The sequence below is a fragment of the Aspergillus luchuensis genome, chromosome 3, assembly GCF_016861625.1.
Source record: "Aspergillus luchuensis IFO 4308 DNA, chromosome 3, nearly complete sequence".
In the NCBI taxonomy this organism is placed as follows: domain Eukaryota; kingdom Fungi; phylum Ascomycota; class Eurotiomycetes; order Eurotiales; family Aspergillaceae; genus Aspergillus; species Aspergillus luchuensis.
Window position 1 is genome coordinate 3,085,666 of NC_054851.1, and position 27,100 is coordinate 3,112,765.

General features: G+C 50.9%; 9 protein-coding genes across 9 annotated transcripts; 4 read left to right on the forward strand and 5 right to left on the reverse strand.

Moving 5' to 3' along the window:
- Positions 1 to 1,719: 1,719 nt before the first annotated feature.
- On the forward strand, positions 1,720 to 2,660 carry rho1 (Rho family GTPase RHO1; the record flags this gene model as incomplete). Its single annotated transcript, XM_041687607.1, has 5 exons — positions 1,720 to 1,787; positions 1,867 to 1,894; positions 2,030 to 2,227; positions 2,311 to 2,445; positions 2,508 to 2,660. 5 exons carry the CDS (start codon positions 1,720 to 1,722, stop codon positions 2,658 to 2,660), a joined length of 582 nt encoding a protein of 193 aa, XP_041541475.1.
- Positions 2,661 to 4,562: 1,902 nt separating this feature from the next.
- AKAW2_31029A (uncharacterized protein) lies at positions 4,563 to 7,200 on the reverse strand (the record flags this gene model as incomplete). The annotated part of the gene is made up of 5 exons (XM_041687608.1): positions 4,563 to 5,318; positions 5,374 to 5,405; positions 5,460 to 6,753; positions 6,807 to 6,900; positions 6,956 to 7,200. The coding sequence occupies 5 exons, from the start codon at positions 7,198 to 7,200 to the stop codon at positions 4,563 to 4,565; spliced, it is 2,421 nt and encodes an 806-aa protein (XP_041541476.1).
- A 205-nt stretch (positions 7,201 to 7,405) lies between these two features.
- On the forward strand, positions 7,406 to 8,770 carry FMT1 (methionyl-tRNA formyltransferase; the record flags this gene model as incomplete). The annotated part of the gene is made up of 4 exons (XM_041687609.1): positions 7,406 to 7,664; positions 7,727 to 7,797; positions 7,848 to 7,975; positions 8,029 to 8,770. The coding sequence occupies 4 exons, from the start codon at positions 7,406 to 7,408 to the stop codon at positions 8,768 to 8,770; spliced, it is 1,200 nt and encodes a 399-aa protein (XP_041541477.1).
- Positions 8,771 to 9,175: 405 nt separating this feature from the next.
- Positions 9,176 to 10,198, reverse strand: AKAW2_31030A (SDR family NAD(P)-dependent oxidoreductase; the record flags this gene model as incomplete). The annotated part of the gene is made up of 7 exons (XM_041687610.1): positions 9,176 to 9,330; positions 9,381 to 9,432; positions 9,490 to 9,597; positions 9,667 to 9,729; positions 9,793 to 9,879; positions 9,941 to 10,085; positions 10,152 to 10,198. 7 exons carry the CDS (start codon positions 10,196 to 10,198, stop codon positions 9,176 to 9,178), a joined length of 657 nt encoding a protein of 218 aa, XP_041541478.1.
- A 649-nt stretch (positions 10,199 to 10,847) lies between these two features.
- On the reverse strand, positions 10,848 to 11,783 carry ALG14 (glycosyltransferase family protein; the record flags this gene model as incomplete). The annotated part of the gene is made up of 2 exons (XM_041687611.1): positions 10,848 to 11,636; positions 11,706 to 11,783. 2 exons carry the CDS (start codon positions 11,781 to 11,783, stop codon positions 10,848 to 10,850), a joined length of 867 nt encoding a protein of 288 aa, XP_041541479.1.
- A 423-nt stretch (positions 11,784 to 12,206) lies between these two features.
- AKAW2_31033S (uncharacterized protein) lies at positions 12,207 to 14,919 on the forward strand (the record flags this gene model as incomplete). The annotated part of the gene is made up of 3 exons (XM_041687613.1): positions 12,207 to 12,332; positions 12,410 to 13,252; positions 13,309 to 14,919. 3 exons carry the CDS (start codon positions 12,207 to 12,209, stop codon positions 14,917 to 14,919), a joined length of 2,580 nt encoding a protein of 859 aa, XP_041541480.1.
- Positions 14,920 to 15,553: 634 nt separating this feature from the next.
- On the reverse strand, positions 15,554 to 17,062 carry AIM22 (putative lipoate--protein ligase; the record flags this gene model as incomplete). Its single annotated transcript, XM_041687614.1, has 3 exons — positions 15,554 to 15,799; positions 15,875 to 15,982; positions 16,061 to 17,062. 3 exons carry the CDS (start codon positions 17,060 to 17,062, stop codon positions 15,554 to 15,556), a joined length of 1,356 nt encoding a protein of 451 aa, XP_041541481.1.
- A 468-nt stretch (positions 17,063 to 17,530) lies between these two features.
- ARO2 (bifunctional chorismate synthase/riboflavin reductase [NAD(P)H] ARO2) lies at positions 17,531 to 18,962 on the forward strand (the record flags this gene model as incomplete). The annotated part of the gene is made up of 3 exons (XM_041687615.1): positions 17,531 to 17,565; positions 17,692 to 18,053; positions 18,115 to 18,962. 3 exons carry the CDS (start codon positions 17,531 to 17,533, stop codon positions 18,960 to 18,962), a joined length of 1,245 nt encoding a protein of 414 aa, XP_041541482.1.
- An 821-nt stretch (positions 18,963 to 19,783) lies between these two features.
- On the reverse strand, positions 19,784 to 22,627 carry AKAW2_31036A (uncharacterized protein; the record flags this gene model as incomplete). The annotated part of the gene is made up of 1 exon (XM_041687616.1): positions 19,784 to 22,627. The coding sequence occupies one exon, from the start codon at positions 22,625 to 22,627 to the stop codon at positions 19,784 to 19,786; it is 2,844 nt and encodes a 947-aa protein (XP_041541483.1).
- Positions 22,628 to 27,100: the final 4,473 nt, after the last annotated feature.

The following is a 27,100-nucleotide window of genomic DNA, read 5'->3' on the forward strand; positions in this document are numbered from 1 at the left end:
ATGATATGGCCTCAATTGTAGGAGGCAATTTTTGTTTACCTTTTTACTTTTGCAGTTGCCCCCCTCCCCTCTTCGAAATTGTTCGGAAGATAAGCAAGCGGAATATTGAAGCAGGCTAAGGCAATGCAGTCTAACGACTGACAACTATTCAGTGCTTAGTCTACTAACTTACCACTACGCAGCCGAGATGGACCGAAGAACTAGTTAGGTTGGAGCTTAATAGCAGCAAAAAGGAGCTCAACTATTACAGGGGAAGAAATTGGATGAAGGTTGACTGGGCTGAATGCCTGGGAATGAATACATAGTCGTAAACACGGGCCACGACAATACGTAAGTGCCACTGATACCCGTAGGTAATGTTGATTATTACTGCGTTCACCCTGTCATTAGTCTTCAGCCACGGTGGCTTCGACGGAGAATGAAGGCAGACCAAACTAGGCAGCTAAGTAACATTGTACGAAGGAAAGAAACTGGGTCACGAGCGAAACAAATTCGGTGCCTGTTAAAAGGAGGTAAATTGATGGAAGAAAAGGAGAGATGGCAATTGTAAAGATGAAAAGAAAGAAAGAAAAGAAAGAGAAAGAGCGTGGAAAGATTATCCGACATCTTTCATCTGGTTGGCCCATAAACCATTTTGTAAATTCCAATGCGATACAAGCCATCAAACTGTACTGTGTCCTACTGAGGGGACTGGGAAAGCATATCACGTCATTCCAAGTATGATACTTATTATTCTTTTTTTCTCTTTTTGCCTTTTGTTCCGTAGTCATCTACATACAGTAATAAGCGTGTGTCTAAGATGGGAGGAAAGAGAATAAATAACAGAATCACATGAATGGGGAAATTGGAGTGAAAGGGGAGAGAGAGTGGGTGGAAAATAGAATCGTCATAATCTGAATCAAATCAAATCAAAATAAAATAAAAATAATAAAAGAAGTAACTGGCTTTCACAGCCACATAGCATTTTCACCAGAAAAGGTGGATGGGGCTGGGCCAAATGTCGCTTGCCAACCGTTTCAGGCCCTTCTAGTCTGGGTTTGGTCAGGTTCCTTTCCTTAGTCACCCTACTTTTCGGGAACAGGGAGCCTCACCTGAAAGGACGGGGGGGGAAACGAAGTTACGAAAGAACAGAACGTCGCCCAAACGAAGGAGGAGCCAAAAGCCAGCCCTGGGGCCAACCGCCGATAACTGACCCATACACACGCCAGCAGCAAAGCAGCAGCAGTACCAATCCAGCTGCACCAAGCATTGTCTCTCTCCCTCTCCTCTCTTCCTCTCTCTCTCCCTCTCCCTCTCTTCTCTTCCATCCTTCTATCAACAACCTTCTCCTCCCTTCCTCATCATTGTTCCTTTGGGAACTTTTTTTTCTTCTACCTTTCGTGCCATTCTTTCCTCGTAAACTCGTTTGTTGGGTTTATTACTGGAAACTCTTGGCTCGGCCATTCACCCTGCCTTTCCCTCCCTGAATATTTTAGTCCGCGCCCGTTGCGCCTACGACTCCCCTGCACCGTACGTGATAACCCTTTTCCTCGGGCGCCTGACTTGTCCCTTTCTCTACTCTCAACTTCCCCCATCCAACACCCCCATCCATCCACTCCTGCAACAACAGCTTCCCACCTCGCTCGTTGTCGTTGGCCACTCTTTCACCACATCAGCACCTTTATTTCTATTCGACTTCTCTTCCCCCTCGTCCTTTGCTAATCCTCCACGCTTTGAAAGATGGCTGAAATCCGCCGCAAGCTCGTCATCGTGGGCGATGGTGCCTGCGGTAAGACTTGTCTTTTGATGTGAGTATCCTCTCTTCTTCCAATTTCGCTACATAGGGATCAAGCAGTGAACTAACTCTGACTTCTTCTTTTTCACCAGCGTCTTCTCCAAGGGTACCTTCCCTGAGGTTAGCTTCCACCGACCCTCCTGACCTGACCCTTAATGCCGTCTTTCACCCTCCCATGGCCATCCCGAGATATTTGGCTACCCTTCCAGTCAACAAGCACTCCGCTTCTGTTAAGCTGACCCTATCACGCTTTAGGTGTACGTCCCTACCGTCTTTGAGAACTACGTCGCCGACGTAGAGGTCGATGGCAAGCACGTCGAGCTTGCCCTTTGGGATACGGCTGGTCAGGAAGATTATGACCGTCTTCGTCCTCTTTCATACCCTGACTCCCATGTCATCCTGATCTGTTTCGCGGTTGACTCTCCCGATTCCCTCGACAACGTCCAGGAGAAGGTTAGTTCTCCGCAACATGCCTGGTCTCCTTAGCGGGTAGATGGGCAAAGGACCTGCTTTCCAGATAACTAATATCATTACAGTGGATCTCTGAGGTCCTCCACTTCTGTCAGGGACTCCCCATCATCCTTGTTGGTTGCAAGATGGATCTGCGCCACGACCCCAAGACCATCGAGGAGCTTCACAAGACCTCCCAAAAGCCGGTTACCCCTGAGCAGGTATGTGGCACACGACCAAAACGATGCATCATCCCCCGACATAGAGGCTAATATGCGATTAGGGTGAGGAGGTTCGCAAGAAGATCGGTGCTTACAAGTACCTTGAGTGCTCTGCGCGCACCAACGAGGGTGTCCGCGAGGTCTTCGAGGCTGCCACCCGGGCTGCCCTTCTTACGAAGACTCATAAGAGTAAGAAGAAGTGCACTATCCTGTAAACTAGTTTTCTCTCCTTCGCAAAAGGTCTGTTTCATGCGGAGATTATATGAACGGATAAGCGTCTGATCCTTTGGTTTTCTACTATTTATTAAGAGGGGGTCATACCGTTGGCGTGTTCCACTATGTGTGCCCGGATGCGAGTGTGGATAATGTTCAATCACGGGCACATGAGCTTCATGGGATATCTGGCTATGCACTTGGTCGACTTTCTATTTTGCAGACTTGATTTGATTTTCTAGGGAGGCGTTGTCTTCATAACCTCGTGGGTTTTTTCTTTTTTTCTTTCCTATCGGTTTCCAGCTCCATAGGCGCCTAACGGGATGGTTCTCGGTCACTATGGCAAGAAGGGCGCCAGGTTGCCTTCAAAGCAAACGTCCTCGCTACCCCCGAGTACTGCAGATCGGGAATTGAGCAACTGGGGAATGTGTTCGTCTCACGTCTCTCCCATCAGTCAAATCTCTCGAATGTATCCGGTCCAAGGAAAGAAAAAGAAGTCGAGAATCGGAATCCCGATTCTCACTTTGTACGGATTCCCCTCAGCACAGTCTTATCCCCCATTTCTGTTGTTTTTCCCCCTGTTTCGGTTAAAGAGAATGCATGGAATTTGTCGTTGGCTTGGTTTTCTCCTACATGTCCTGCAGCCTATCCAGTCGAACCTGCACTGCAGCATGTTCTACCGTCATGGTCCCCGAGCAGACATGAGGAATATCTAGCACGCCTATTAAGTTACTATTTACTAATCCACCATTTTCTCCCACTCTTTTCGCGTACTGTGATGATCCTATTGCGTATGCACTGCGTATTCTCATAGTATGACCGTCTATTTTAGCATCCGTACTTTCTGACCTACCTCAAATAGCAACACTCCATAGCCTAGCATAGCGATATTCGGCAGCCTACAGACAGGGAAGGGGGGGTGTGGATAGTAGACAGCAAGCCAAGGGGGGGAGATGCCAATCCACTGATAGCTAGCGTCTAATGATAGTAACACTAGCCGGACTAGATAGAAGTCAAGACGTAAGTTCAACCACGACCACTCATCCCGGTTTCTCCATCTATATATGGAAATTCGATAGTAGTGAGGAAAACAAGGAACAAATAGATAGATAGTAGATATATTTATAAAGCAGAAGATATATAGTATGTGATAGAAATAGGAATTAAGTTGTTATGCGGTATGTAATGATCCCGTTCAATTTCAATTGTTTTCATACATACCAGCGTTCTGTATGTGACTTACGGGACTAATCGTTTTCAGGGGTAACGAACTACTACTTATCCTATCTACACAATTGTTGTACCTGGGTTTTCTTCCCTACATAACTGTTATGTACTTCTTTCATAGTAAGTAGTAGGTGTAGTTTGAGCTTATATACATATACTTTTTTAGATAAATGCTGAAAGATAATTCAATCACTGGGTGTTCTACTATATGTACTACTAGGTACTTACTCATTCGTATATATTGTGAATCTGACATGACAAATTCAAAATGAACATGGATTATCGAATCAGAACCACATGACAAACTCATTTTCTTTGCCTGTCATATATTGAATATCCAATTCACTGTATCTCATGCTTCTTCTTACCCCGAGTCATGTATCGTGTGAAGCGTGCATCTTTTTTCGCCTCGCTTGTAGGTGGGTTCATTGGCTGTGGGTATGATCTTCGTTTTGAGTGGATAGTGAGTTATTTATCTTCGCCACAGTGTTCAAAGTCTAGTACTTACAGTTGTTATTCTCCTTTGTCTGATTGGTTCATGATTCAATTGAATCAGAAGTGGTGATACCGAGCAGAGTGAATGGTCTACCATATTCATTGCAGATAGTGACTATCGAAGGATAAGTACCAATCGAGTCTCTTTATGGTTCGTAAATGTATATATATCATGTCGTGTCTTATCTATTCAAGCTGAGTAAATTCTCAATATATCGTCTTGCGTCCAGGCCCAGCCCTTCGACAAGTTTCCCCGGTCCTGTATCGGTCCGCGATGCCTGCAATCCCGGCGATGAAGCGCCGCCTAGATCGCGGAAGAACCGAGTGCTGCTACTGTTGCGTGCGTGGCCGGATGGAGAGACGGAATCACTGGATCTGCGGACGATGAATGCTTCCTGAAGGGGGGCATTGTTACTGTCCGGCTCCGTGTTGGTCTGGACACTGGCGTTGGAGGCTGTGCTCCCTTGTTCTTGTCTGGGGGGTTCGGACATTCGGATCCAGACGATCCACCAGCCGCGGCTGGTCTTGCAGGTTCTTTCGACCTCGAGAGGTCGCGAGCGGGTTTCAAGGTGGGTGCTTAAGAGTCGGTGATGGATATTGAGGCTCTCGACGCGCGACCATGGGTGTGTGGCTGGATCCCGGGGTTCGTTGACGGTGGACCCAAGGTCTGGTATGTTCGGGATTGAAGAGCGGATAGTTAAGTTTGTCTGATCGTAGACTAGATTGTAGACGGGCTGGCTTTTGCCGGAGAATCGCTTGTTGATGTCGAGGGCGTTATCGGACATGGAAATGCGAAGTTCTGCGGTGGCAGGTGATGTGGAATTGCTGAGAGACTTGTGGAGCGGGCTGAGTTGGTGGCTGATGGTCTGATATAGCGTCGGGTCGGATAGAGTCGGGGTTGCGGGATCAAATAGAAATGTATATATGAATGGTTGATGCTGTAAGTCTGTTAGTTCAGGTAGTAAGGCTGTGTGTGGTATGGGGAAGACATACAATATAGACTACTGCTTGCAGTTCTGTCAAGCCTTAGGCGAAGCTGGTTAGCTGTGGACGGTTTAATCACACATTGAATCCCTTACCTGTTAGAGCCGGCTCCGTAGACTCTGACAATTGAATGTGCAAGCGTCTGTAGTTTATATTATTCTGTGATGGCCCTGTCTGACTTTCCGTTGGGTCAGAGCCCTCTTGCATAGGTGCGCTCTGATTGTCAGTATTAGAAAGCAGGCCAATGAGAAATTTCCCACAGCTCTGAATCTTTTTGCCATCACTGGGCTGAGGATCGTCCCCATTAATGGCTCCCGGGGCATCAGTAGACAAATCCGTCTGTTTGTCTGGGCTCATCGGCCTGTCTTCTCGCTTGATAGCCTCGACTCGCGGGTGTGGACTGGCTGTTCCCGACGAGACACCCCAAGACGAGCCATAGCCAAGAGTAAGATATTTCACAAATGTCTCTGTCCTGAAGCCTATCCAGTCGTTTCCTCGATCGCTCCCTACTGGTGAGCTCTCGCCACTGGTATGTGAGCTCGACTTTTGTGGAGCCTGCGGAGACTCCGCTGTTCCAACCACCAGTGGAGGTGGTATACCTGGAGAAAAAGGGCGATCGGGTGTCGTAGCTTGAGGTTCCGCCACCGTTTGCTTGGTGGGATCGCTTCCAGCTAATTTGCTGCGGTGCTTTCTTCGCCGCTTCCGACGACGTGGTGAGCTTGGGTCTTCGCCTACTCCGTATGCGTCGGCGCCATATCTATAGATTGATTCCATCCATTGTGAGATTCGCAAGAGGGATGGCCTAGAGACTGCTCCGACTCCTGAGAATATAACTCCATCTGCCGGCCTAGGGCAGGCTCCCGAGCCAAGCCATCGATCCTCGCCGTCACCTGTGTTTAGCGAATCTCCCGGTCTGGTGTTTGCTGCCAGTTCCTTGTCAGAGGAGCCAGGATCACCAAATCGTGAGACAACCAAGTCCATGAGACCATCTGTGCGGGCGACAAAGTCCTCTAAAACTTCCCTCTCCCCGCTTCCCCACTCTTCTTCGCCAACGCCGATTCCGAGTTCACCACCCGCGGAGAGCTTGATGCCATTGTATATGTCAACAGCGGGGTTTCCGCTTAAGAGAACCTCCCAGTTCCATGCGAACCTCCACCAGAAAGCATCGATAAGAGCACAAAATGTGGGCCTGCCAACACGGCTGTATAAGGCGTCAAGTGTCGAGTCGTGGTGGAGGAGAAAGACAGAGTGAGCTCGACGCAGTTGTTGTATTAGCAGAGCAGGAGGAGACATCTCCCTTGAGGAATAGCTGAATGAAGGAGACGAGGCATCGCGCTGAGAGGAAGTTGTGCTAGGTTGATCAAGTGGGAGGCGAGTTAGGTCGACAGACTGTAACAAGCTCAGCAGCTATTGATGTGATGCTCTGGCGCAAGTCTACCTACAGCTAGAATCCACCAGTCCTTCTCAAGTTCATGTAGGATAATCTGCGACTTTTCGGTTTCGACGTAATCGACTGCTTTTCCTTGCGAAAAGTCCCTAGGATCATTAGTACAGCGCCAGTTGTGGTGGCACGATGTAGAGCGAATCCCACCTGGCAAAGCCTACCATGCCCTGAGCCAGTCCTATCTGTCGCAAGATCTCATTCCAGTAATCGTTCGAGTGTTGGTCGCCATCGTCAGCCGCGGAGCCTTCACGTCGGCGCGATCGACCCGATCGAGATGTATAGAAGACGACTTGGTCGCGGATTGTCTCATCGGTCGGACCGAGGCGGGGGTTGTATATAGCGAGGAACGACAGTTGCGCAGGAATCACTGACGCTAAATCACTCTCCGGCATTGCACCATCGAACCGTGAGCTCCAGCTCACAGTGAGGAAGTGCAGTTGGGTGAGAAACACTCATCGTCACCAGACGGACTGGAGTAGTGGGCGGCGGTGACATCACGTGGTGGAGATGGGAAGTCGGCGAACTTGCCGGAGCTGCTGCGGATGCGACTGTTTGATTGTTCCGTCACCCGCACATCGCTGCCGTCAATTGCTGGCCATGTTTCTCTTGCGGGGACCTGGAGCTCTCTGTACCTACAGACGAGCCGGTCTTTTCCCATCCTTGTCACATAGATGCCTTGCGACGAAGGCCTACGACCCACTCCGGATTCTCTTTTGCGGATCTGACGATTTCAGCATAGCTTCGTTGAAAGCTCTCCATGAAGAACATGTCAAAAGACCGGATCGGATTGCCTCAATTGATGTCGTTTGCAGGCCAGGGAAGAAGGTTGGAAGAGGGCTGAAGCAGATCCGCGAGGGTACTTATCTAGGCAAGCTTGACAAGTTGTTCGCGCAGCTAATTGTTTTTTTCATCTTGCAGTTCCCATCAAAGCGGCCGCAACGGAGTTGTCGCTTCCGATCCACGAGATAGATACTTTTCGAGGCTGGACGGTAACTCGCAGCTGTTGATACCTGCTATGGCTACGTGCTGACACTGTTAGCCGCCTACGCTACCCGGTGGCCCTATAAACCTGATCATTGCCGTCTCATTTGGGCTGTTCGTACCTCCGCGGCTTCTCAACGGCGCGAAGTATGGAGGTCTAAATGTCCATCCATCGTTGCTTCCCGAGTATGCAGTCGCAGATTACCCACGAACGGACCCCGCTAACACAATACTTGAAGCTTCCGGGGCCCTGCACCACTACATCATACCTTGTTAGCCGGTAAAACTAAGACCGGTGTCACCCTTCAGACGCTTGATCTCAAGCACTTCGATCATGGCACTATCCTGGCGCAGACCCCAGCCCCTGGCTTCGACATTCCCAATCCCGATGCATGCACGGTACCAGATTTATTAAATCTAGTCTGTCCGAAGGGCGCGGATATTCTCGTCAAGGGTATACGGGAAGGTCTTTTTGTTCCCCCGGTGGAAGATGCGGGCTGGCGAGCCTCTGAAGGAGACGGCCCATTGGTCCATGCGGCCAAGATCAAGCCGGAGGACAGGCATATAGATTGGCAAAACTGGTCCTCCCTGGACATCAGCAGAAGGAATCGCGTTTTGGGTCCACTCTGGAGCAAGGCATTGGTTGCCAACAACACTTCCAGTGAAAAACCTTCCTTCCAACACCGGCGAGTTATCTTCACCAATTTGGAAGAAGTAACACCACTCAAAGGCTGCAACAAGTTCTCCGTTGTCCCAGGCTTGCCATTCGTGGATGGCACGCATCCCATCGATTCTACAAAGGGAAAGGGCATTTACGTGTTCACGCGAGATGGGAAGCTCATCAAAGTACACCAGATGAAGGTGGAGGGCGAGCCGAATGCCGACGCTCTTCGCGCTGCTCTGAAGGCTCGGATGGTTGGCGACCGGACATTTTACTCCGGTGAAGTGGGCTATACGCCGTTTTACAACCCTCTTGTGTAGGGGACTGGTGATAAAAGTAAACTGATATGTGTTCTATCTTGCTAACGTCATGATACCAGCTCTAGCACTTAATATTTACCCGTTCCAGTGCCCAATGCCACATCACAAAGTCTACTTCGCAAGGCTCCACATTATCTCTATTTGAAGGAGAAGCCGGAATCTGAAAAGTTAGTTTTGTTGTAGACAACAAAAGCAAGAGCACTCACCGATCTGTATCTCTTGCCCAGTCATAGATGAGTTCTGCGCAAGCATGACATATGCTTGAGCAGCGTCTTCAAGCTCAGGCTGTTCACGACCTCGTTAATAGGCGGAAACCGTGCATGGATTGGTCAAGAGCCTTACCACTTTCTTAAGGGCTGTCTTTGCCGTCCACCCCTCAACTGCTTGGGCAGGGAAGCGCTGGCCCTATGGTTCGTCCACATTAGCTCTGCCGCGACCAAGCTTCACTACAACTGCGATGGCGCTACTTACCCATTCAGTCAAAAGAAGGCCAGGAAGAACCGCATTCACGCGGACCTTGCTACCTTGAGTGTGTGCAAGGCATTTCACCATGTGCAGTCCTGTTGCTGATGTTAACGGGGATGCAAAGCGTTTATTGCGGGTTGCTTACCTCCTGCTTTAGTGATCGCATATGGCAAGCTGCTTCCAGTTGGCGTAACGGCCTATCTTGCAGGTCAACACTTGCGCATCTTACCATGCGACCTTCGTAGAGGACCTACCGCAATGGATGAGGTCAGCAGGAACACGCCACCCTCGGGGTTTGCGTTGAATGTGGGCAGTGCTGCTTTGAAAAGATAGAAATGGCCTTTTACGTTCATTGACCAGCACTGAGGAATCCGTTAGCCTTGCAAATCACGGCGACCCTCTACAGGATCCACCCCAATTGTGACACCTACTTTATCCCATTCCTCGTCATTCATAGCGTCCAAGTCATTGAACTTGGTCATTTTGGTCCAACCCTGGCCATGCGTTCAGTCAATTTTCCCCTATTGCTGTCACGGACCGGGATAGTAGCGACTCACTGCGTTCGAAACAATGATATCCAGGCCCCCCAACTGATCAATGGTGGTTTTGACAGCGTTAACGCAGTCATTCTGAACACCGGCATCCTAAATGATACAGCCACGATATCAGTCCAGCACTCCGTCAATGACACTCGTCACAACGTACACCTTGTATAGTAATAGCCTTGACCTTGTAACTCTCTTGAAGTTCCGCGGCCAATTTCTCAGCAGCGTCTTTGCTCGAAGCGTAATTGATGGCGACATTGCAACCCTCGGCGGCGTATTTCTGGGCCACAAGAGCACCCAGCCCTCTAAATGTCACATATCGTTATTAAATGCCCCCCAAAAGGTAAACACAGCGGAGCGAGGGAACATACCGTGAGCCGCCCGTGATAAGGGCAACGCGGTTTCGCAGAGAATACATGATTATATGGCTAGATAGTTGACGGAACCGATCGAAGCAGACCTAGCAGAGCTGAGCCGAACTGAGGACACCGAAGTAGTAGATAAGTACTTGACGAAGCGGGGTCAATCGGAGCTTATGTCGGCGGCGCTCATCTACTTAACTAATGCCTGCTGCGGAACCCTCCGTCCGACTAGTACGTGACTTACGGTCTTTTTGTCTACTTGCAGGGTTGGAGGGGGTGATGCACCTGCACTAGCTGCGCTTTTTCTACTATGAGGCCCAAGATTGCTACTGGGGTTTCAGTCTTATTCAGTATAGTGAGTCTTATTATGGTATTATCATTGTCCAAGAACAATCGGTTTTCAGGTCAACCCTGCCAGGGTCAATGCAGAAGACTGAAAAGAGGGGAGTCCAACCTTACTGCCTCCAATGTATACCTCGGTTCGGCCCCTCGATGTGGTCCCGCCGCCGACTGATCGCCCGTAGGGCCCGACAGCTTGTTTTTGCTAGGTAACATGGTGAATGACCCGACGGTCTATTTTGAATGTTCAAGGGGTATCATGTATGATATGTCTATAGATACAACAGGCTAAGATCAAATCGCAAGACACCGGAAAGCAATCGAAGTTTTGAAGACTTGTAGAACCGGAGATACAACACCGGACACTCAATCCATAAGTGTACCCACGTATTCTGTCTCCTTCATTCCTGGCCACGCCTTCTTCCCTGCTAATGCGGGCCACTGGACCAGAAATCGATCGGTCAGAGGCAACAGGAGCTTTCCCGACAGGCTCAATGTAGTCACGCGAGCCCACGATTCTACGAAGATTGTGCGCAGCTGGTAGGTACCCGGCACTGGCACGGTTGCAGAGTCACTTTCTGACGTTCTTCTTCCGGGCGCAGAAGGAGAAAAGAGCCCGCACAAGAACAGCCATAGACGAAGTAGCCGGGCAGCAACGATGACGCAGACCGCGGTGGCAGGGCCATTGGTGAGAATGAGGTCCGGGTATGGAGGGGATAGATGCGATGCTGGGCGAGAATGCCGGCTCTGGTCCGGATGAAGACCACGCAAGACCGAGAGACAGGACCAGAAGGAGTTCAGTGTGGAGAAAGGCGCAGTCAGGTAGGATTGGTGTACGCGACGGGCGCGGGGTACCGTGACGATAGTGTAGGAGGGTTCTGGTGATGCGGTTTTGGCATTGGAATTGACATGATGGTTTATATGGGTTGTTTCGAACTCAACAGCTTTCGTCGCGCTGAAATTGTCCCCAGAGCTTACGATGTAGGTTCGATGGGTGTATTTGGACGGATCTAGGTTCATGCGCCGGAGCATAGAGAACATCTCGGCTGTGTGGCCGCCGCTACCGAGGACGACTAGAAGATGAACCGGGGAGTTTCGTGGGCGCCATTTGGGGACTTGGCTGTTTTGTGATTTGGCGAGAGCGTAGATGAGGACCTGAAAGTTATCGAGTGGGCGGATTAGCTTTGGTTGTATAGGGGAGATGATGTGCAGGGAATTGCTTACAATGAGCGTAAATATGCAGGCTATGGCAGTATTGCCGATAGCCAGAAAGAGGCTAGTCCAGGATAGCCATGACTCCATGGGATTGAGAGGTTGCTGTATGTATTGTTTGAGATGAACCGAAGATGTGTTATTGAGGATGTGGCAGGTTCCAGGGTTGTCGCAGTTGTCGCATGCGGCCGGCGGAACGAATGAACTCTATGTATATAGTGACAGCGCATTAAAAGGCGGAGGACTTCTTCTTCAAACCTTGTCAAACCAACCCCATAGCTAGTTACGACAATAGCTGGAGAGCAACAAGTGAATGAGGAGTAATTGTTGCGGGGGGGCGTTCGATGCTTGGGGATCTATCTGGAAGCTGGATAACTATCCAGGCACGTGGTCCGTGCTAGTCTCGGCGATTATTTTGGTGTTGTTGTCTTAACTCCTTCCTCTGATTTCCCCCCATCGTCCATCCCATTTTCTTATCGTCACCGCCATCAATGTCCACCTACACGGCTTGAGATGGCTTCATTGTTCGCTAAGCGATTCAAATGCTTTTATTGCGGGCGTCGCTCGGCCCACTCCGACAGCGATACTGCCCGCAAATGGCGTTGCAAACATTGCGAAGCCGTTAACTACCTGGATGAGGTAAGTCCCGTGTTTTGTATATCCAGGCGTCAAGCAAGATTTTAAGTACTAATTGCCTCGGCGGTTGCGCTTCATAGAAAGGAGAAATCACGGATCCCCCCGCTGCAGAAACAAATCCAGACGTCTACGGTCCCGGGGCATCGAGCCCACCGTTCGAATCCACCGACTTCACAGCCTCCAGCTTATTCTGCGCCCAGTGTCTTCGAAACCAACACCTCTTTACCAGCGCTTTGGCGTCCTATTTTCCGTCATCTGATGATCCGAACTACAGCGCATATGAGAAGGAATACCCCAAATTTCGCAAGAACTTAGAGGAGCGTTATCCGCAGGTGTGCGTCAAATGCGAACCCAGAGTGAAGCAACGCATACGTCAGGCAGGATATGAAGCCAAGTCAGACCACCTGAGACGTATGATGGACCGGAGTAAAGCTGGAAGGGCCGCTCGGCAAGCACGTCGATGGAACTGGAGGAACCTGTTGGTCTTAGCTGGTGCTCTGGGTTATTGGATTAGTGTTGCTGGTCAACTTAGCTGGAATGTGTGGAGTGCTTTGACTGTTGAGGAGTGGGAACCGCTGCAGGATCCTGACTCCCCCTCGATGTCGCCCTCTATTTTCTCTTGCGTGAACCTTCTCTTCGAGACCCGCCGCGTGCCGAACCATTGCTCAATAGACCTGGCACCGTACGCCGGTCTTGCGCTGATTGCAGGCATCCTGTCCATTTGGTGGAACCCGAAATTGCGACTCAAGGTTGAAGGGCGAGGAGGTCGCTTCGTCAAACTAGGAGAGTACTACCAGGTTCAGCTCATTATTTTGGTGGTGCGATGCGCTTTCTGGGGCGTCTTAAGGGATCCGTCATCAAGTGGACTGCCACCAGACCTGCCACCAACATTGCATCTCTTCATGATCTTCTTCACAATTATGGTGAGCTAATCATCTGACAACTATTATCTGAGCCCAGCATGCTAATAATCTCTCAGTCTGTCATGGTCTCCCGGCGGATAGTGCGCTACGATACCCGGCCATTGGTAGACTGGACCGATGATACGCCCGCAGCCACGCCAAACCGCAGAACCGAAGCTTCCCCTCCGCCCTCTACGACTACCGGACAGGAGTTTTCGACCCCAAGCTCCAATCTTCGGCAGCGCACCTCTCGTTTCCCTCTCGAAAAGCTAGGCACCCCAAGGGTGACCACACCGCGGGCAGCCCTCGAGACCCCAACCATTCCCACACCACCTCCAGAATCGGATGACATGGACTGGACTCCCTCCGTGCAGCACGAACTCACACCGACTGTCAGCGTTCATCAAAGGGATCAGAAGTCCGTGCTCGATGGGCCGATGCCTTTCTATGGATCCGTTCCTGCTGCACCACAGCCACCCGCATGGAACCTGCGCAATAAACCCGCTCAGCGTGTGAAACCAATCGAACAAGTCGTTGAACGCAACCCATTCCACCGCACTCCTACTCAAAACCTCCGATGGCATCGCAACCAAAACAGCCCAGACTCGGTGTTTGCACCTCCCAAGTTTTTCCCTGTGAGCGACCATGCTGCGACTACCGGACTCGAAAGTTTGTTTGACCGAACCTTCACTATCAAGTCGCCCGAGGATGAAGAGGACAGCTCTTGGCAGTCTCGCCATCAATCATCGAACTCACACTCTCGCCAGTCTGCCAACTTGCGGGGTTATTTTGTGTACCAATATCTTCGATTAGGCCTGCTACTTGTCTCACTCGTTGCCTGGGTCCTCTCACAGTATGACCGCTTGTCAATCCCAGGGAACTATGTAGAGGTGGCCTCTCTGGGCAGTGCTAGCCTGATTGCTGGATTCGCTCTCTTGGAGGCCCTCAAGCAACCTATCGTGCAGTGGAACGGCATGGAAATTCTTGTTTACTTTGCGGAGCTTGTGGCAGCTGTCCACCTCGGCGGGAACCTGCCGCGAGTGTCAATCGAGCGCCATTACTTCGACAGATACGGCCAGCTGCTTCTGGTCTTCATGGCGGTTCAGGAGGCGCTGGGTCTGCTCTCGCTATACAATATAGCCAGGGCAAGCAGTACTGGTCCTCAGCCACAACAATCGGGGCATAACGCGCCATCGAATGGCGAGAATCCCGGGCACTCTCCTCAACCGGCAATCGATAACCAACCCCTGCAATCATTCTCTTCTCAGCGGTCTGCGCCGCCGCTTTCTTTCTCTTCTACTCTCCCTACCTCTAGCTTTGCGACACAATCGCCGGAGCCGTACTACTCGCTTGCACCCTCCCCATACGACGGTTCCTCCAGCAAGGATCACAGCTTCAGTCTCAAAAGCCTAAAAGGGAACGATTCCGACGCCTCAGATTATTACGATCGAGATTCAGACACGGAGACAACCGTGACTACCGCAACCACTGCTACTAGCAACACCGTGCGGAATATCCGGTACGGACGGGCTGCCAGCGAGGCGATGTTCTCGCCGCGACGAACCGAGCTGGGACCCGGAATTGGAGGGTTGAGTCTCGAAGATAGGCCCGCCCGGCGAGTCACCCGGAGCCAGTCGAAACTCCAAGGCGAGGGCTTTCGTCGATTCCCGACTCGGGGCCTGAAATAGGCCTGTTTCTGATCTTTTTTGCTTTTGTCATAATTTTCTTTCTTGTGCTTCTACTTTCGCATTCTGTTCCAGGGTGCATCATCTTCAGCGCTTGCACTAGAGGAGTTGGGTTAGCTGTGCTTTGATTGTATTTAACTTGTTCACACCGTTCATACGCGGGTCGCATATTGTGGGGGTTATTGTACTTCTGTTCTTCGTTTCCTACTTCATCTTAGGTCCTCGTGGAGATTGTTTCGGGTGTTTGAGGGGTTGTACATAGCAGGTAGGATACATACGACTTATGAATGATGACTGAATATCATACAATGTGACTATCCCAAGGTAGATTATGTAGTATGTTGAATTTGTTCCTTTCTGTATGTGCATCACGGGTTCTAGTGAGCTGACCAGTAACTACCGTAGCCGACATTGCGTGATTGTCAGCAATTGCATGTTTCAAACCCGACCCAAGACAAGACCGTTATAGTAGATCATAGTGGACTCAGAAAGCCATAAGATGCGATAGCACATAATCTAATCTTCAGACAGAACTGTAGAGTAGTATACATAGCATACAGTAGTCTATAGCAACATAGTAATCTATCGTACATGAAGTAGGCGATGCAATATGAAGTGAAGAAGGGTAATCTCGTATCTAGACCCACCCAAGTTTAGTCGCAATAAACCTAGCGAGTTCCTCTATAGTAGCTGCATCCTCTTCCGCCCCCAACTGTTCGTATAGAATCTCCTTCCAGTGGGTCGGCCGGATCTCGTGAAGCTTACGCCCCTTGAGTGCCTCCTGCAGACGGGCAGCCTGCTCCGAGCCGACGGAGGAATCGGACGAGACGGAGATGTGGCTTTCCAGGATGGCCCCGTGTTTGAGGCGGAGAAACACACGTGTCTGTGTTGTGTTTAGTTGGGTTAGTTATAGATTGTTGCTTACTGATGCCAAGAGAAAGGGAAAGCGCCATCTTACAGAAGGAGGTAGGGATGATGGAAGGGCGGGGCGTTCGCGAGGGTCCTCTTCCACGGGGTAAGTCGAGAAGATGAATTGGGGCGTTTGCGTGTATTTCCATTCCAGCGACTGTTGCAAATTTTCAATACTGTGTTAGTTTACGGTTTCTTGGCTTTGACTTGTCAGGGTTATCGAGCAGCAACTCACTCGTAATTCGTCGATGCCTTTCTTGATCTCGGGCTCTTCGTAGCCTTGGGCTTCTCCCACCGCTCCGACGACCCAGTCGTCTCCTGCGTATAGCTCTGCGTCGTGGACATAGGCACGCTGCGCGCGGCGCACAGCATCCGGATTGGTCTGGTATAGCTCTGCAAACTCCGACATGATATTGGCGATCACGTCTTGGATTCCGAATGGGATGGAGGCGTCGGCGAATACGGATGATACATTGGCGACGGGGGATCGCACACTTTCCACACCTTTGGCCTTGATGTAGTCTCGTGCGGGCGATCGTAAGAACGAACCGAGGGAGTTGATGTTGGGCGAATCGAGTAGGCAGGTGCCGTGGTGAAGCGCGCAGTGTCGCGTGAGCTTGAACGCTGAGCCGGAGATCTTTCGAGGTTGGGATTGCCCTTCATCGAGGGACATGACGATGTCGTGGCGGTCATTGACGCTGGTCGTGGTCGCTCCGACACGGTGCAATGCGCGCACGACCATCTCCGCATGTTTGTTGCGTGTGAATGTCGGTCGCGGGGAGATCACGCTGTAGTTGAGGTTGCCCTCGTCGTGGAAGACGGCACCACCGCCAGACCGTCGTCGGACGTAGAGCGCATCTTCGGTGTCGTTGTAGGAGTGGATTCCGTGCTCCGCGGTTCCGCGGTCATTATGTAGCACTCGGAGGTTGGTCTCGAGCCATGGGTTCTGATTGCGCCCGATGACCACGCACGGTCGGTTGATATATAGGAAGAGGATGCTCGAGTCGGCGGGCGCATGCTCCAGCAGAAAGTGTTCGATGGAGAGGTTCACGTAGGGATCGGTGGAGAGAGATTGGTAGATTTGATGCCGGGAGGACTGGCGACTGGCGAGCTGGGCGAATTGGTCGGCGGAGAATGAGGAATTCCACCGCACGGCATTAGAACGCAGGCTGGTGCTGGGCTGGGGAACTCGGAGCGACGATAGCCAGCATGTTGCTCGAGAGGAGAAGAGACGCATTGGAGGGTTTAGAGAGAGCTGCCGAGCAACTCATGGCCAGTCCAGAACAGGTAGAGAGGAAGGGAAAGAAAGAAAGAGAAGATGGTGACAATACTGTAAGTATCATCATAATGCAAGATACCAGGCGTACCTTCAAAACAGACCGAACGGTACCTACAGTCGGAGAGGATGATTGACCAATGGGGGCCAAGGAACAAGGCCGATCTCGCCGGGAGCTAAACCGCACACGATCAAAGTGGCAGCCCGACGTGCCATTCCTCTCTCCGAGACTCCATCCAGACTTCACTTTTCTTTCCGTCTGCCCCTCGCTTACTTTTCTCCTCCTCTTCCTTTCCCCTCCATTCTTCTTATTTGGCCTCGTTCTCCCTCGATACCCTGTCTTCTTCGACTTCTCTCCCATCCTCTCCCTACAGATCCCACCTTCTCTTCTCCCTCCGAACCCCATCAATCAATTGAACACCGTCCGCCATGTCGACGTGGGGTGATTACTTCCGGGTCACCACGTAGGTCTTCTGAGTCAGCCCCAGTCTATGATGATGGTGACATCGCACACCATCACCACCACACAGACACAAACACCTCTGTCCATATACATGCACATACTAATCGCGCTCTTTCTCTCTTTTCAGTTACGGTGAATCGCACTGCCGCTCCGTCGGCTGCATCGTCGATGGCTGCCCCCCAGGAATGGAACTCACCGAGGACGACATCCAGCCCCAGATGACCCGGAGACGTCCCGGCCAGAGTGCTCTGACGACGCCTCGTAATGAGAAGGACCGCGTTGAAATCCAGTCCGGAACGGAGTTTGGAGTTACACTGGGAACTCCGATTGGCATGATGGTGCGCAACGAGGACCAGAGACCCAAGGACTACGGCAACAGCACCATGGACCTGTACCCCCGCCCCAGTCACGCCGACTTGACCTACCTCGAAAAGTACGGCGTCAAGGCCAGCAGCGGTGGTGGTCGCAGTAGTGCCCGTGAGACCATTGGTAAGTGAACCGCTCATCTCCAGAAGGGAATGCCGTTAACACAATCTTCCCCGGGTTACAGGCCGTGTGGCTGCCGGTGCCATCGCCGAAAAGTACCTGCGCCTCTCGCACGGCGTTGAGATTGTCGCCTTCGTCTCCTCCGTTGGCAACGAGCACCTGTTCCCCCCTACTCCCGAGCACCCCACTGCCTCCACCAACCCCGAATACCTCAACCTCCTCAAGACCATCACCCGTACCACCGTCGACGAGTTCGCGCCCACCCGCTGCCCCAACGCCGATGCCGCCGCGCGCATGACCAAGGTGATCGAGCAGTTCCGCGACAACCACGACAGCATCGGCGGTACCGTCACCTGCGTGATCCGTAACGTCCCCGTCGGTCTGGGTGAGCCCTGCTTCGACAAGCTCGAGGCCAAGCTCGCCCACGCCATGCTCAGCATCCCCGCCACCAAGGGCTTCGAGATCGGCTCCGGCTTCGGAGGCTGCGAGGTCCCCGGCTCCATCCACAACGACCCCTTCATCGTCTCCGATGTCCCTACCCAACTCGGCACCAACACCACCACGAAGCAGCGCCTTACCACCAAGACCAACAACTCCGGTGGTATCCAGGGCGGTATCTCCAACGGCGCCGACATCTACTTCCGCATTGCCTTCAAGCCCCCGGCCACCATCGGCCAGGCCCAGAACACCGCCACCTACGACTTCGGCGAGGGTATCCTCGAAGCCAAGGGCCGTCACGACCCCTGCGTCACTCCCCGCGCCGTCCCCATTGTCGAGGCCATGTCCGCGCTGGTCGTCATGGACGCCCTGATGGCTCAGTACTCCCGCGAGAGCGCCAAGTCTCTCCTGCCCCCGTTGCCCAAGACCCTGCCCACGCGTCCCACTCTGGGTACCAACGGCCACAGCGCTTAAATAGGTAGTGGTTCGATTTATTTCTATTTTGTTCTGGGTTCGGGGGTCTCTAGTCTAAAATTATCACGATTGGCTCTTTGGGGACTGATCTATGCATGCGGGGTTTTTTCATTTTCTATCTTAGAATGCAGTGACGTACGTCATGTTCGGCTGATGTTTGATGTCTCAAGTCAGAAACTCAACTTAATGACTTTTTTTTCCCTTCTTCTTTTCTGATTGATATTTGTTGCTTCGGTATATTATATCACCCTACCTTTTTCTTGAATTATGTTCGTATAGATTTCTTCTCGGGTCTGGTTTTCAAATCAAAAAGGCGTTCTACGTTCGTATCTACTATAACAGATGAATCTTCATAATAACCTCGCTTGTTATCGAACAGTAATTCACTATCTAGGAACTAACCACTTGGCGTAATCGGTAATTGAAACTTTTGAGAAAGTGAAATATACCGGAAGGAGGAGTAGGTTGTAAGTATCATTCAAATTCATTCATGTTCATTCGACACATAGCTTCGTCAATCCCACGACCTCATTGACATCGTTCAATCCATTCATCCAACCGTTTGCATAAAGACATCGAACGAAGAGAAAAGGCACCAACTATCAGAATAGAAAGGTAACAACAAATGTGTAACGAGTGTGGTATCATATCTTATCAAACAAATCAACAATCAAAAACCCGTATGTAATATATGTATGGATGTGGGTATTTATGGATGTATGTATCAACCAGATACTCACATGAGAGAAAGAAAAGGGCGAAAGAAGCTTATCACCGCAAAACTGGGTGTTCAGACGAATGGAATAAGAAGCAAGCGCTGCTCACTTCGCGGCATCGCTATTGCTTCTGCTGACGGACTTCTCGGAGAATGTGTCTAGTTCGCCTGCAGTAGCGTTGACAACACGGAGTTTCTCCTTCGGTACGGTGAAGGTTACCTGAACGCGACGACCTTCTGCAGCACCTTCCACGTCCCAATCGTCGTCACTGTCTGGATCAAGGTCTAGGAAGGAGGGCAGGGCGGTGTCATCCCGTGAGGACCGAGCCTGAGACTCCATATTGCGTGAGAGTCGGTTGGCTGCCCCCCAGTCTTTGGCACCTTGCTTGCGTCTGAAGAGTTCAGCTGATGCGCTGACGGAGCGACGCGGGAGGCCGTGGCCTGTAGAAGATGAGGAAGGACCGAGAACCGTGCCTCTTCGGTCGATACCAGAGGCTAGGGGTGCTGTGATTGGATCTGTGTCCGTTGCTGGGCGTCTCCGCGTTAGGGAGAGGACTCTGCGAACGTTGTTGCCGATCCATTCGGATGTGCGTTGCTTGGGGAAGGTGGTAGGCTTGGGGAAAAAGTCGAGCGGGGAGGTCGGTTCAGGGTTGTCGCGAAGAAGGTGCTCGCCTTCAGCTTGTCGAAGGGAGAGCGAGGTGTGAGCGGTGGAGTAGGAGTCAGAAGAGTAGCGCTTCTCGGATGAAAGCGCTGCACTGTTCGGTCTGCTTCGGGCTGGCTCTCGACTAGGGATCGAAATTGTGACGGACTTTTGAGGAGACTGGCGCCCACTACTTGCTTGACTCGCGGGGTAGCTGAAGTTGGCCATGCGAGGTTGAGGGATTGATTTGGCCGACGTCGAGGAGTCGGAGAGATTCGAAGATGTCCGTTCATCCTTATCTGGCGAAGAAGGCATGTCTCTGTCATAGCCAACTCCAGCCATGTAGTCGGACGGGCCGGCCGAGCCACCAGCATATGAGTCTCCGCATACGGTCGTGCTCAAGGGTGTCAGGATTGTTGACTCAGCCCGGAAATTGTCGATTGTTTTCTGCGTGGAAACGCCCACGGCATCTTTGGCTTCATCTTCCTCACGTTCATCGATCGGGTGAATATCGCCTGTGGCATCACTCCTTCTATACTCGCTGTATTGCGTAGGGGGTCGATACATTCTGGCGCTCAGACTAGAACGACCTGTAGTTGTGGGACTAGGATCCCCGAGCAGACCAGTGCTTTCTGCGACTGCATCGCCTGTATCCTGCCAACTGAATGGTCGGCCAGATCCACTATTGCCCATCCAAGGGTAGTCACTTCTGACTTCGGCCTCCCTCATGGAGGGCTTGTGGATACTGCTCGCCATGAAAGGCTCCCCTTGACCCCAGAAGTGGGCTCTTTCTGCCCCCAAGGCTAGCTTGCGGAGCTCCTGATCTCGCACGCGGCGCTTTTGGCGCCTCTTCCAGAGGAAGAATAGGAGTATAGCGAGACCAGCAACCACAGGAATTCCCAGCCCAACACCAACCCCGACCCCAGTCTTCCATGTCTTTGACGAGCCAGACTGGGAGGACTCCTGTTGGCTAGCGATGGATTCAGGATTCCGGTAGGATGAGACCCATTCCTCAGAGGTGATATTATATAGATAGACCTGTGAGTTGGGCTGAGATTGCTTAGTTGAACGCTTTGACGAGGATGATGACGACTGCGGTATAGTATATCCGCCTGCCACCATCATCACACCACCAGGCAGCATCGTTGCCCCATGCCCATAAAGACCGCTCCCTCCTGTGGTCTCCGTATCCTCAGTTGACAGTATGTTCCAAGTCCAATCACCAGAACCTCCATACGTTTCTCCCAATTCCAGTATGACTAGCTGCGGTTGAGCAGCAATGCTTGTATTCCCCACCCAGCCCCCGTACACAATGACCTTGCTGCCATCTGGGGAAAGAACTGCTGTATGCCCCGACCTCGGCTCTACCGTGGCAACTTCCCTCACAGCAAGCTCGGTCTTGTAGGAGGTAGAAGTAATGTCGACTGTGACGAAGCTCCAGCTATTCTGAGGCAGTGAGAACACGGCAAGCTGCGACATATTGATGAATGCATCCTGGGTTTGGCCACCAATCAGGAGGAAATCCTGTTGCTGGCGCACCTCACCGTTCGATGAATATGCATAAGTGGCTTGCAACGGAGTCACGGTAAAGCCGGCCTCTGCAATCGGGGGTGCGCGATCGCCGGTGGTGGATGCATCATAAGCATCAGTCTTTCCCGAACCGGATGGCTCAAGGACCACCATGGACTGGGAGTAGTTGGCGCTACCCATCCAATTCGCTTCCGAGGCATTCGAGAAGGGGCACATCCCGCCAAAAGCATAGAGGGAGCTGTCGGAGGTATTGGTGGAGGCATATGCGAAGCCTGCTGAGAGATAGTTCGGTGCGTCCACGTTGTCGTTTGACCCGCTTTCCTTCACAGAGAGCTTTTCCCATGACCCATCACCAATCGAGCTATTGTTGTCCGGTGTAAATTGCCACAGCTCACCCTTGTCCAAAGCTTCCTGGCAATTGCCTACATACATCTTAATCACTCCATGCTGATCGATAACAGGCACAAAAGCAGGGGACTGAGTGTTGAGTTGAAAGGGTAGTGGGTCCATCAAGATATTGTAACTCGGGCTTGTTGTGTCGATTTCGCCTGAAACATCCCAGGTGATGAATTCGGTGGAGGCATCTTGACTCGTACCGGTTGATTGTAGCAGGTAGGCAAACGACCCATTGCTAGTCGAGGAATAGAAGAGTTGTGAGGGAGTGTATGGGACGGCTGTGGAAGCCGGACTGGCGAAGAGCAGGAGGACAAGGAGTGTTGGCACCAGGGGGGCGCCAACAGCCCTGCGTTTTCCGTGTTGTCTCGAGAGACATTCATCCATGGGGATTAGCGAGAGCTTTAAGTTGCGTCAACAAGAATGCGGCAGTCTGAGACTGACTGCGATGCATCTAGAGCAACGGTCGATCCTTAGCTCGTTAGCACGACTCAGCAAAGGCGCGTCTGGAGGGCCAGACCGGCCGGCATGAGACGAAGCGTTAGAGACGATCTGAATCAAACGGGGTTTCTCCTTGAGGGTTTGATCTCTCCAGACAATTGCAATCAAAAGACAAAAGTAACCTTGAAACAGGCGATAGAGGGAGGAGTGGTGAAGTGAAGAGCTGCGCGAGGAGGCAGTAATATTGACAGGGGAAAGAAAGCGACAACAGGCTGCATCTCAATTACGGCCGATCGGACCCGGTTCTAGATGATCGCTAGTCTCTAGAGGCGCCGGAAGAAAGATTTGATTAAAGCCATCGTCATCGCTAGCGGACCCATGGCAAGCTTTGTCCAGTCTGAAGTGGAGGCCTGGAATTACTGAGGGGCTGGGGATGGAGGATTGAAGCGTCAACACGGGCGGTTGCACTGGCAACTGGGAGGGGCGAGAGAGAGCATTGCATGGAAGTCCCAAGGAGGGGGACGCGTGAGCATTGTGGTGCAAAGATCCCTGTTGGATAGATAAATAAATTTGATGAGGTTGGTGATGGTTGATTGATTGTTGTTGGGTCGGGCAATTTTGGTTTACCTCAATTCTGTATCTATGTAGATGATTAAATTGACAGGTGCCAGGTTTGACCTTATCGATAGTCTGAATGATGGCATGCAGAATAAGTGAGACCGACCATGTGGAGAAAAGTGAAACAAGGGCGATCCTCTAAGAGATGTCACGTAGTTAGTTCAAACGGCTACAAGGAAACTATGAGATGATGTGTGACAGCTCATAGTAGTGGTCGATGATGAATACTGGTCTCTGTAGACATCTTCTTGTATATGCTATGCGACTATTTTGCATGTTTGGTAAGTTGCGATGATTGAGATTTGTTATTGTTGATTGTTGATTGTTGATATTGCAAGTGGGGCCACCCAAGCAGGAAAACTGAAGGAAGCTCAATATGGGTTGGCCTGCCAACTACCAGCCATCAACAACATTTTTCTCTCCCATTCATTTAATGACTATTACCATAACATCATCATCATATGAAAATCAAGGTCTTGTTTTTTCCATGTGAAACCATGTCCACTTCCACTGCCTCATTCTCAGCCTGACCCAAGACTACTTACTCAAGATATCCACTACCAGAATAGTATACCTACTAGATACTTTGTAGATACATAATACGCCTTACCCGGTCTCATCCTCGTGGGGCTCCTGCGGGGCTGCATCTTCACTAACGAACAAGTCAAAAGAGTCTCTGAAGAAGCAAAGAATCCCAACTTCCAACTATCTACCGCCTTACTTGAAGTTTTCTGGAAAGGCCAAGGAGCCACTACCACATCAAGGTTCGGTGAAGTTGGCCTGACCTGACTCAACTTCCGGATGGAGGTTGGTGCTGATGCTCGTACTGCTGCTGCGAGATCTATTTGGCCACTGTGAGTCTGTGCGCTCAGTGGCCAGTCAACATTGGATCTACTTACTGGATCATCTTTGGTCATCCTTACGCCCAGGCGCCCTCTCACTGGTCGGAATCATCAACGTTGTTTGATATTCGGCCGGACTGACCAGCCCGTCGACACAGTCAGGCTGATCTTCGTGGCGAGATCCGCAACCCGACTATCCATTACAGCTGGTCCTTCCTCTCAGACCGCAGCCTTCTTGACTCAAGACGCGTAAGGTCCTCATCTACGGACTGAACATCCCGCGAATCTCCGTAGGCCCGCTCGGGCCGCGGTCTGATATGCAACTGCTTCCAGGCAGCCTCACCAGTGGATCACTAACCATAACTCATCTGCGACGTAAAGCAAACAAACATATCGGAAAAGCTCAAGGGTGGCGACGTTGATCATGATGGGCCAATCGAACAGTGGCCCAGCCCACCCCCTTGGTGCGGGTTGATGTTGATGTTGATGTTGGCGATCAGCTACATTCCTTCTTCCCCCCGGCCGTGACAGTTCGCCTGCATGATTAATGCGATGATTTGTTTCTCAAAAACCAATAGCAATACATGTAAGCCAAGCCAAGACAAGGGTATCTCGGAAACACTCGGTTCGGACTTGGGGGACGAGAAAGTCTATTACAACTCGGGATTGCATGTTGCCATCTGACCTCGTAGCCAAACTTCATGGGTCCGAGCCAGAGGTATACTCCCGAGCTCCTGCGTGGAACAACATATCTGCTTGGACGCCACAGGGAACGCCAAGGTAAATAACCTACTAAATGTCTGCTTTTTGCTGGTTCAGTAGCCTCATGATGGGAGCAGCGCAGCAAGCTACCTGTTAGGTCATATTCAGATGGGGAGCATTATCCGATCACCTGAGAACTTGCGGTGAAACATATACCTATGGACGGTATTTGGTGTACGGGGTTTGAGTCTATGACCTCCTCGACTCAATAGCGTCTTGTATGTTGTGTGGTCCACTGTATCTCTCGCAAACCTGACCGAACATAAGCACAGGGGGTGGCAGCTGGCTATACTCGGCCTTCACAACACCAAGGTTCTACTGGCTATATGCACACTTGCTTGGATGATGGACTGGCTCTCATATGTACAGCTTGGCAGTATGATACGTATCTAGGCAGCAATACATATGTACCTGCTTGACTGACATTAAGCTACCGCCTCTGCTGCATATGCCGGTTCGAATGTGCATTAGAATCAAATTAGCCAATCAGATTGCCTGTGATGTGTGCATGAGTATACCAGGCTAGGACCATACATCAATCTCAATCGACTACTTTTTTATCGGCTCATTGTGGCTTGCATCTGTGTCGCTACATGTATGAGCGATTGGTACCATGGAATGACCTGAACGCGATCTATCCATTGGCGTTATCCGGGTAAAGTACTTCCCAATGTTGAAATATTTCCCAGCAGCCATGCATAATCCCTGTCGCAGGGTTTTTGCACTAACATCCCCATCCTCATCTAAACTTGGCCAGGCTTCAAGCAAACAAAGCATGTGGTATGGAACTCACCGGGCCATACACCACTTAACAAACTACCACGGATTTGCGCGACAGGGCATCAGGACACCTGGTCCAACATGACATCCCAATTGGCAAGCACCGGACGGTGACCGACGTATCCGGAGTATGGCGCTGTCATATGCAGACTGATTGCGACTTTGGCTCAATTCTCCAGGGGCTCGAAATGGGATCAGATAGCTAGCTAGCTAGGTCTTCATGTCACTGTCACCTCCGGTTAATTGATCCCCGTCGAGCTGGATGCTTATCAAGAGCGTTATGAACATATTGACCCCTGAGTCATCTACAGTAATGCCACACAGCACAGGGCTTGTGATGACCTACTAGCCAACCGCGATACATCTTCCACGAATGGCGCAATCGATTTAATGATTCAAAAACGCCACAATCATCTCACTCACTACGGCTAGATGGTGGTTGCAGCACTATTGAAACAAACCCTGCTCGCCGTCCCAACTCCTCCTGCTGCATACTGCATGATGCCCGAGGTATAAACAAATATACATATATTACATAGCATACATATATCATCATGCCAGATGCAGCCCAATCTTATCAATTTCCTATCCGGGTAATAGACACGGCCGATACCGTGCCACCACATCATTATCTACCACGGAGAATTCTATAACAGTGGCTTGGTATAGGTGACCAGGTAGAGTTACACTCACCCGCGCCCCATGTCTCATAGTACTATATTCATAGTCGTATTCATATACTGGGTTGAAGTAGATGCAATTCTCGTATCTATTTTAGTTCCCTTGGGTTCTACCACGGATTACCTGGTTTGGTGGTATGCAGGGAGAAGAAGGTCGGAGAGTGAGTTGCTCACTCCGTATCTACTTGAGTCTAGAGTGTCCTAGTAGTAACATACTATAAAGTATGTGCGGTAGAGGGGTATAAGCATGGTGAATGCTGAATATTACTGCTACTTTACCCTGCTATAGTCCTATCCTAACTCCCTCCCTAGATAGGACTATACTAATCATAACCAACTCCATACCACAGCAAAGTATAACCCGACCCCCCCTTCCACTAACCACTCATCTACACAACATAACCAGAGACATGTACTCGATCATCTGCAAGCCAAGCCAAGCCGAGCCAACCAACCAACCAACATCCCATCCATCCCATACTTACAAAGCAAGTAGCGTGATAAATAACCACCAATAAATTAATTACCTACTCAACCAAGTGGTATGTATACTTGGCAAAGCCTCTAGTATCCATACCGTAATCAACATAACATAACAACATTACTCCATGTTCTTGGCCTTTCCAATAACATACATCCGACATCCGGCTATGCCTACCTACCCAGCATTCTCTCTCCTCTAATGAGAGGGGAAGAAGACGCCCTAAAAAGCTTGGTAGCGGGTGCGCCAGCAACCA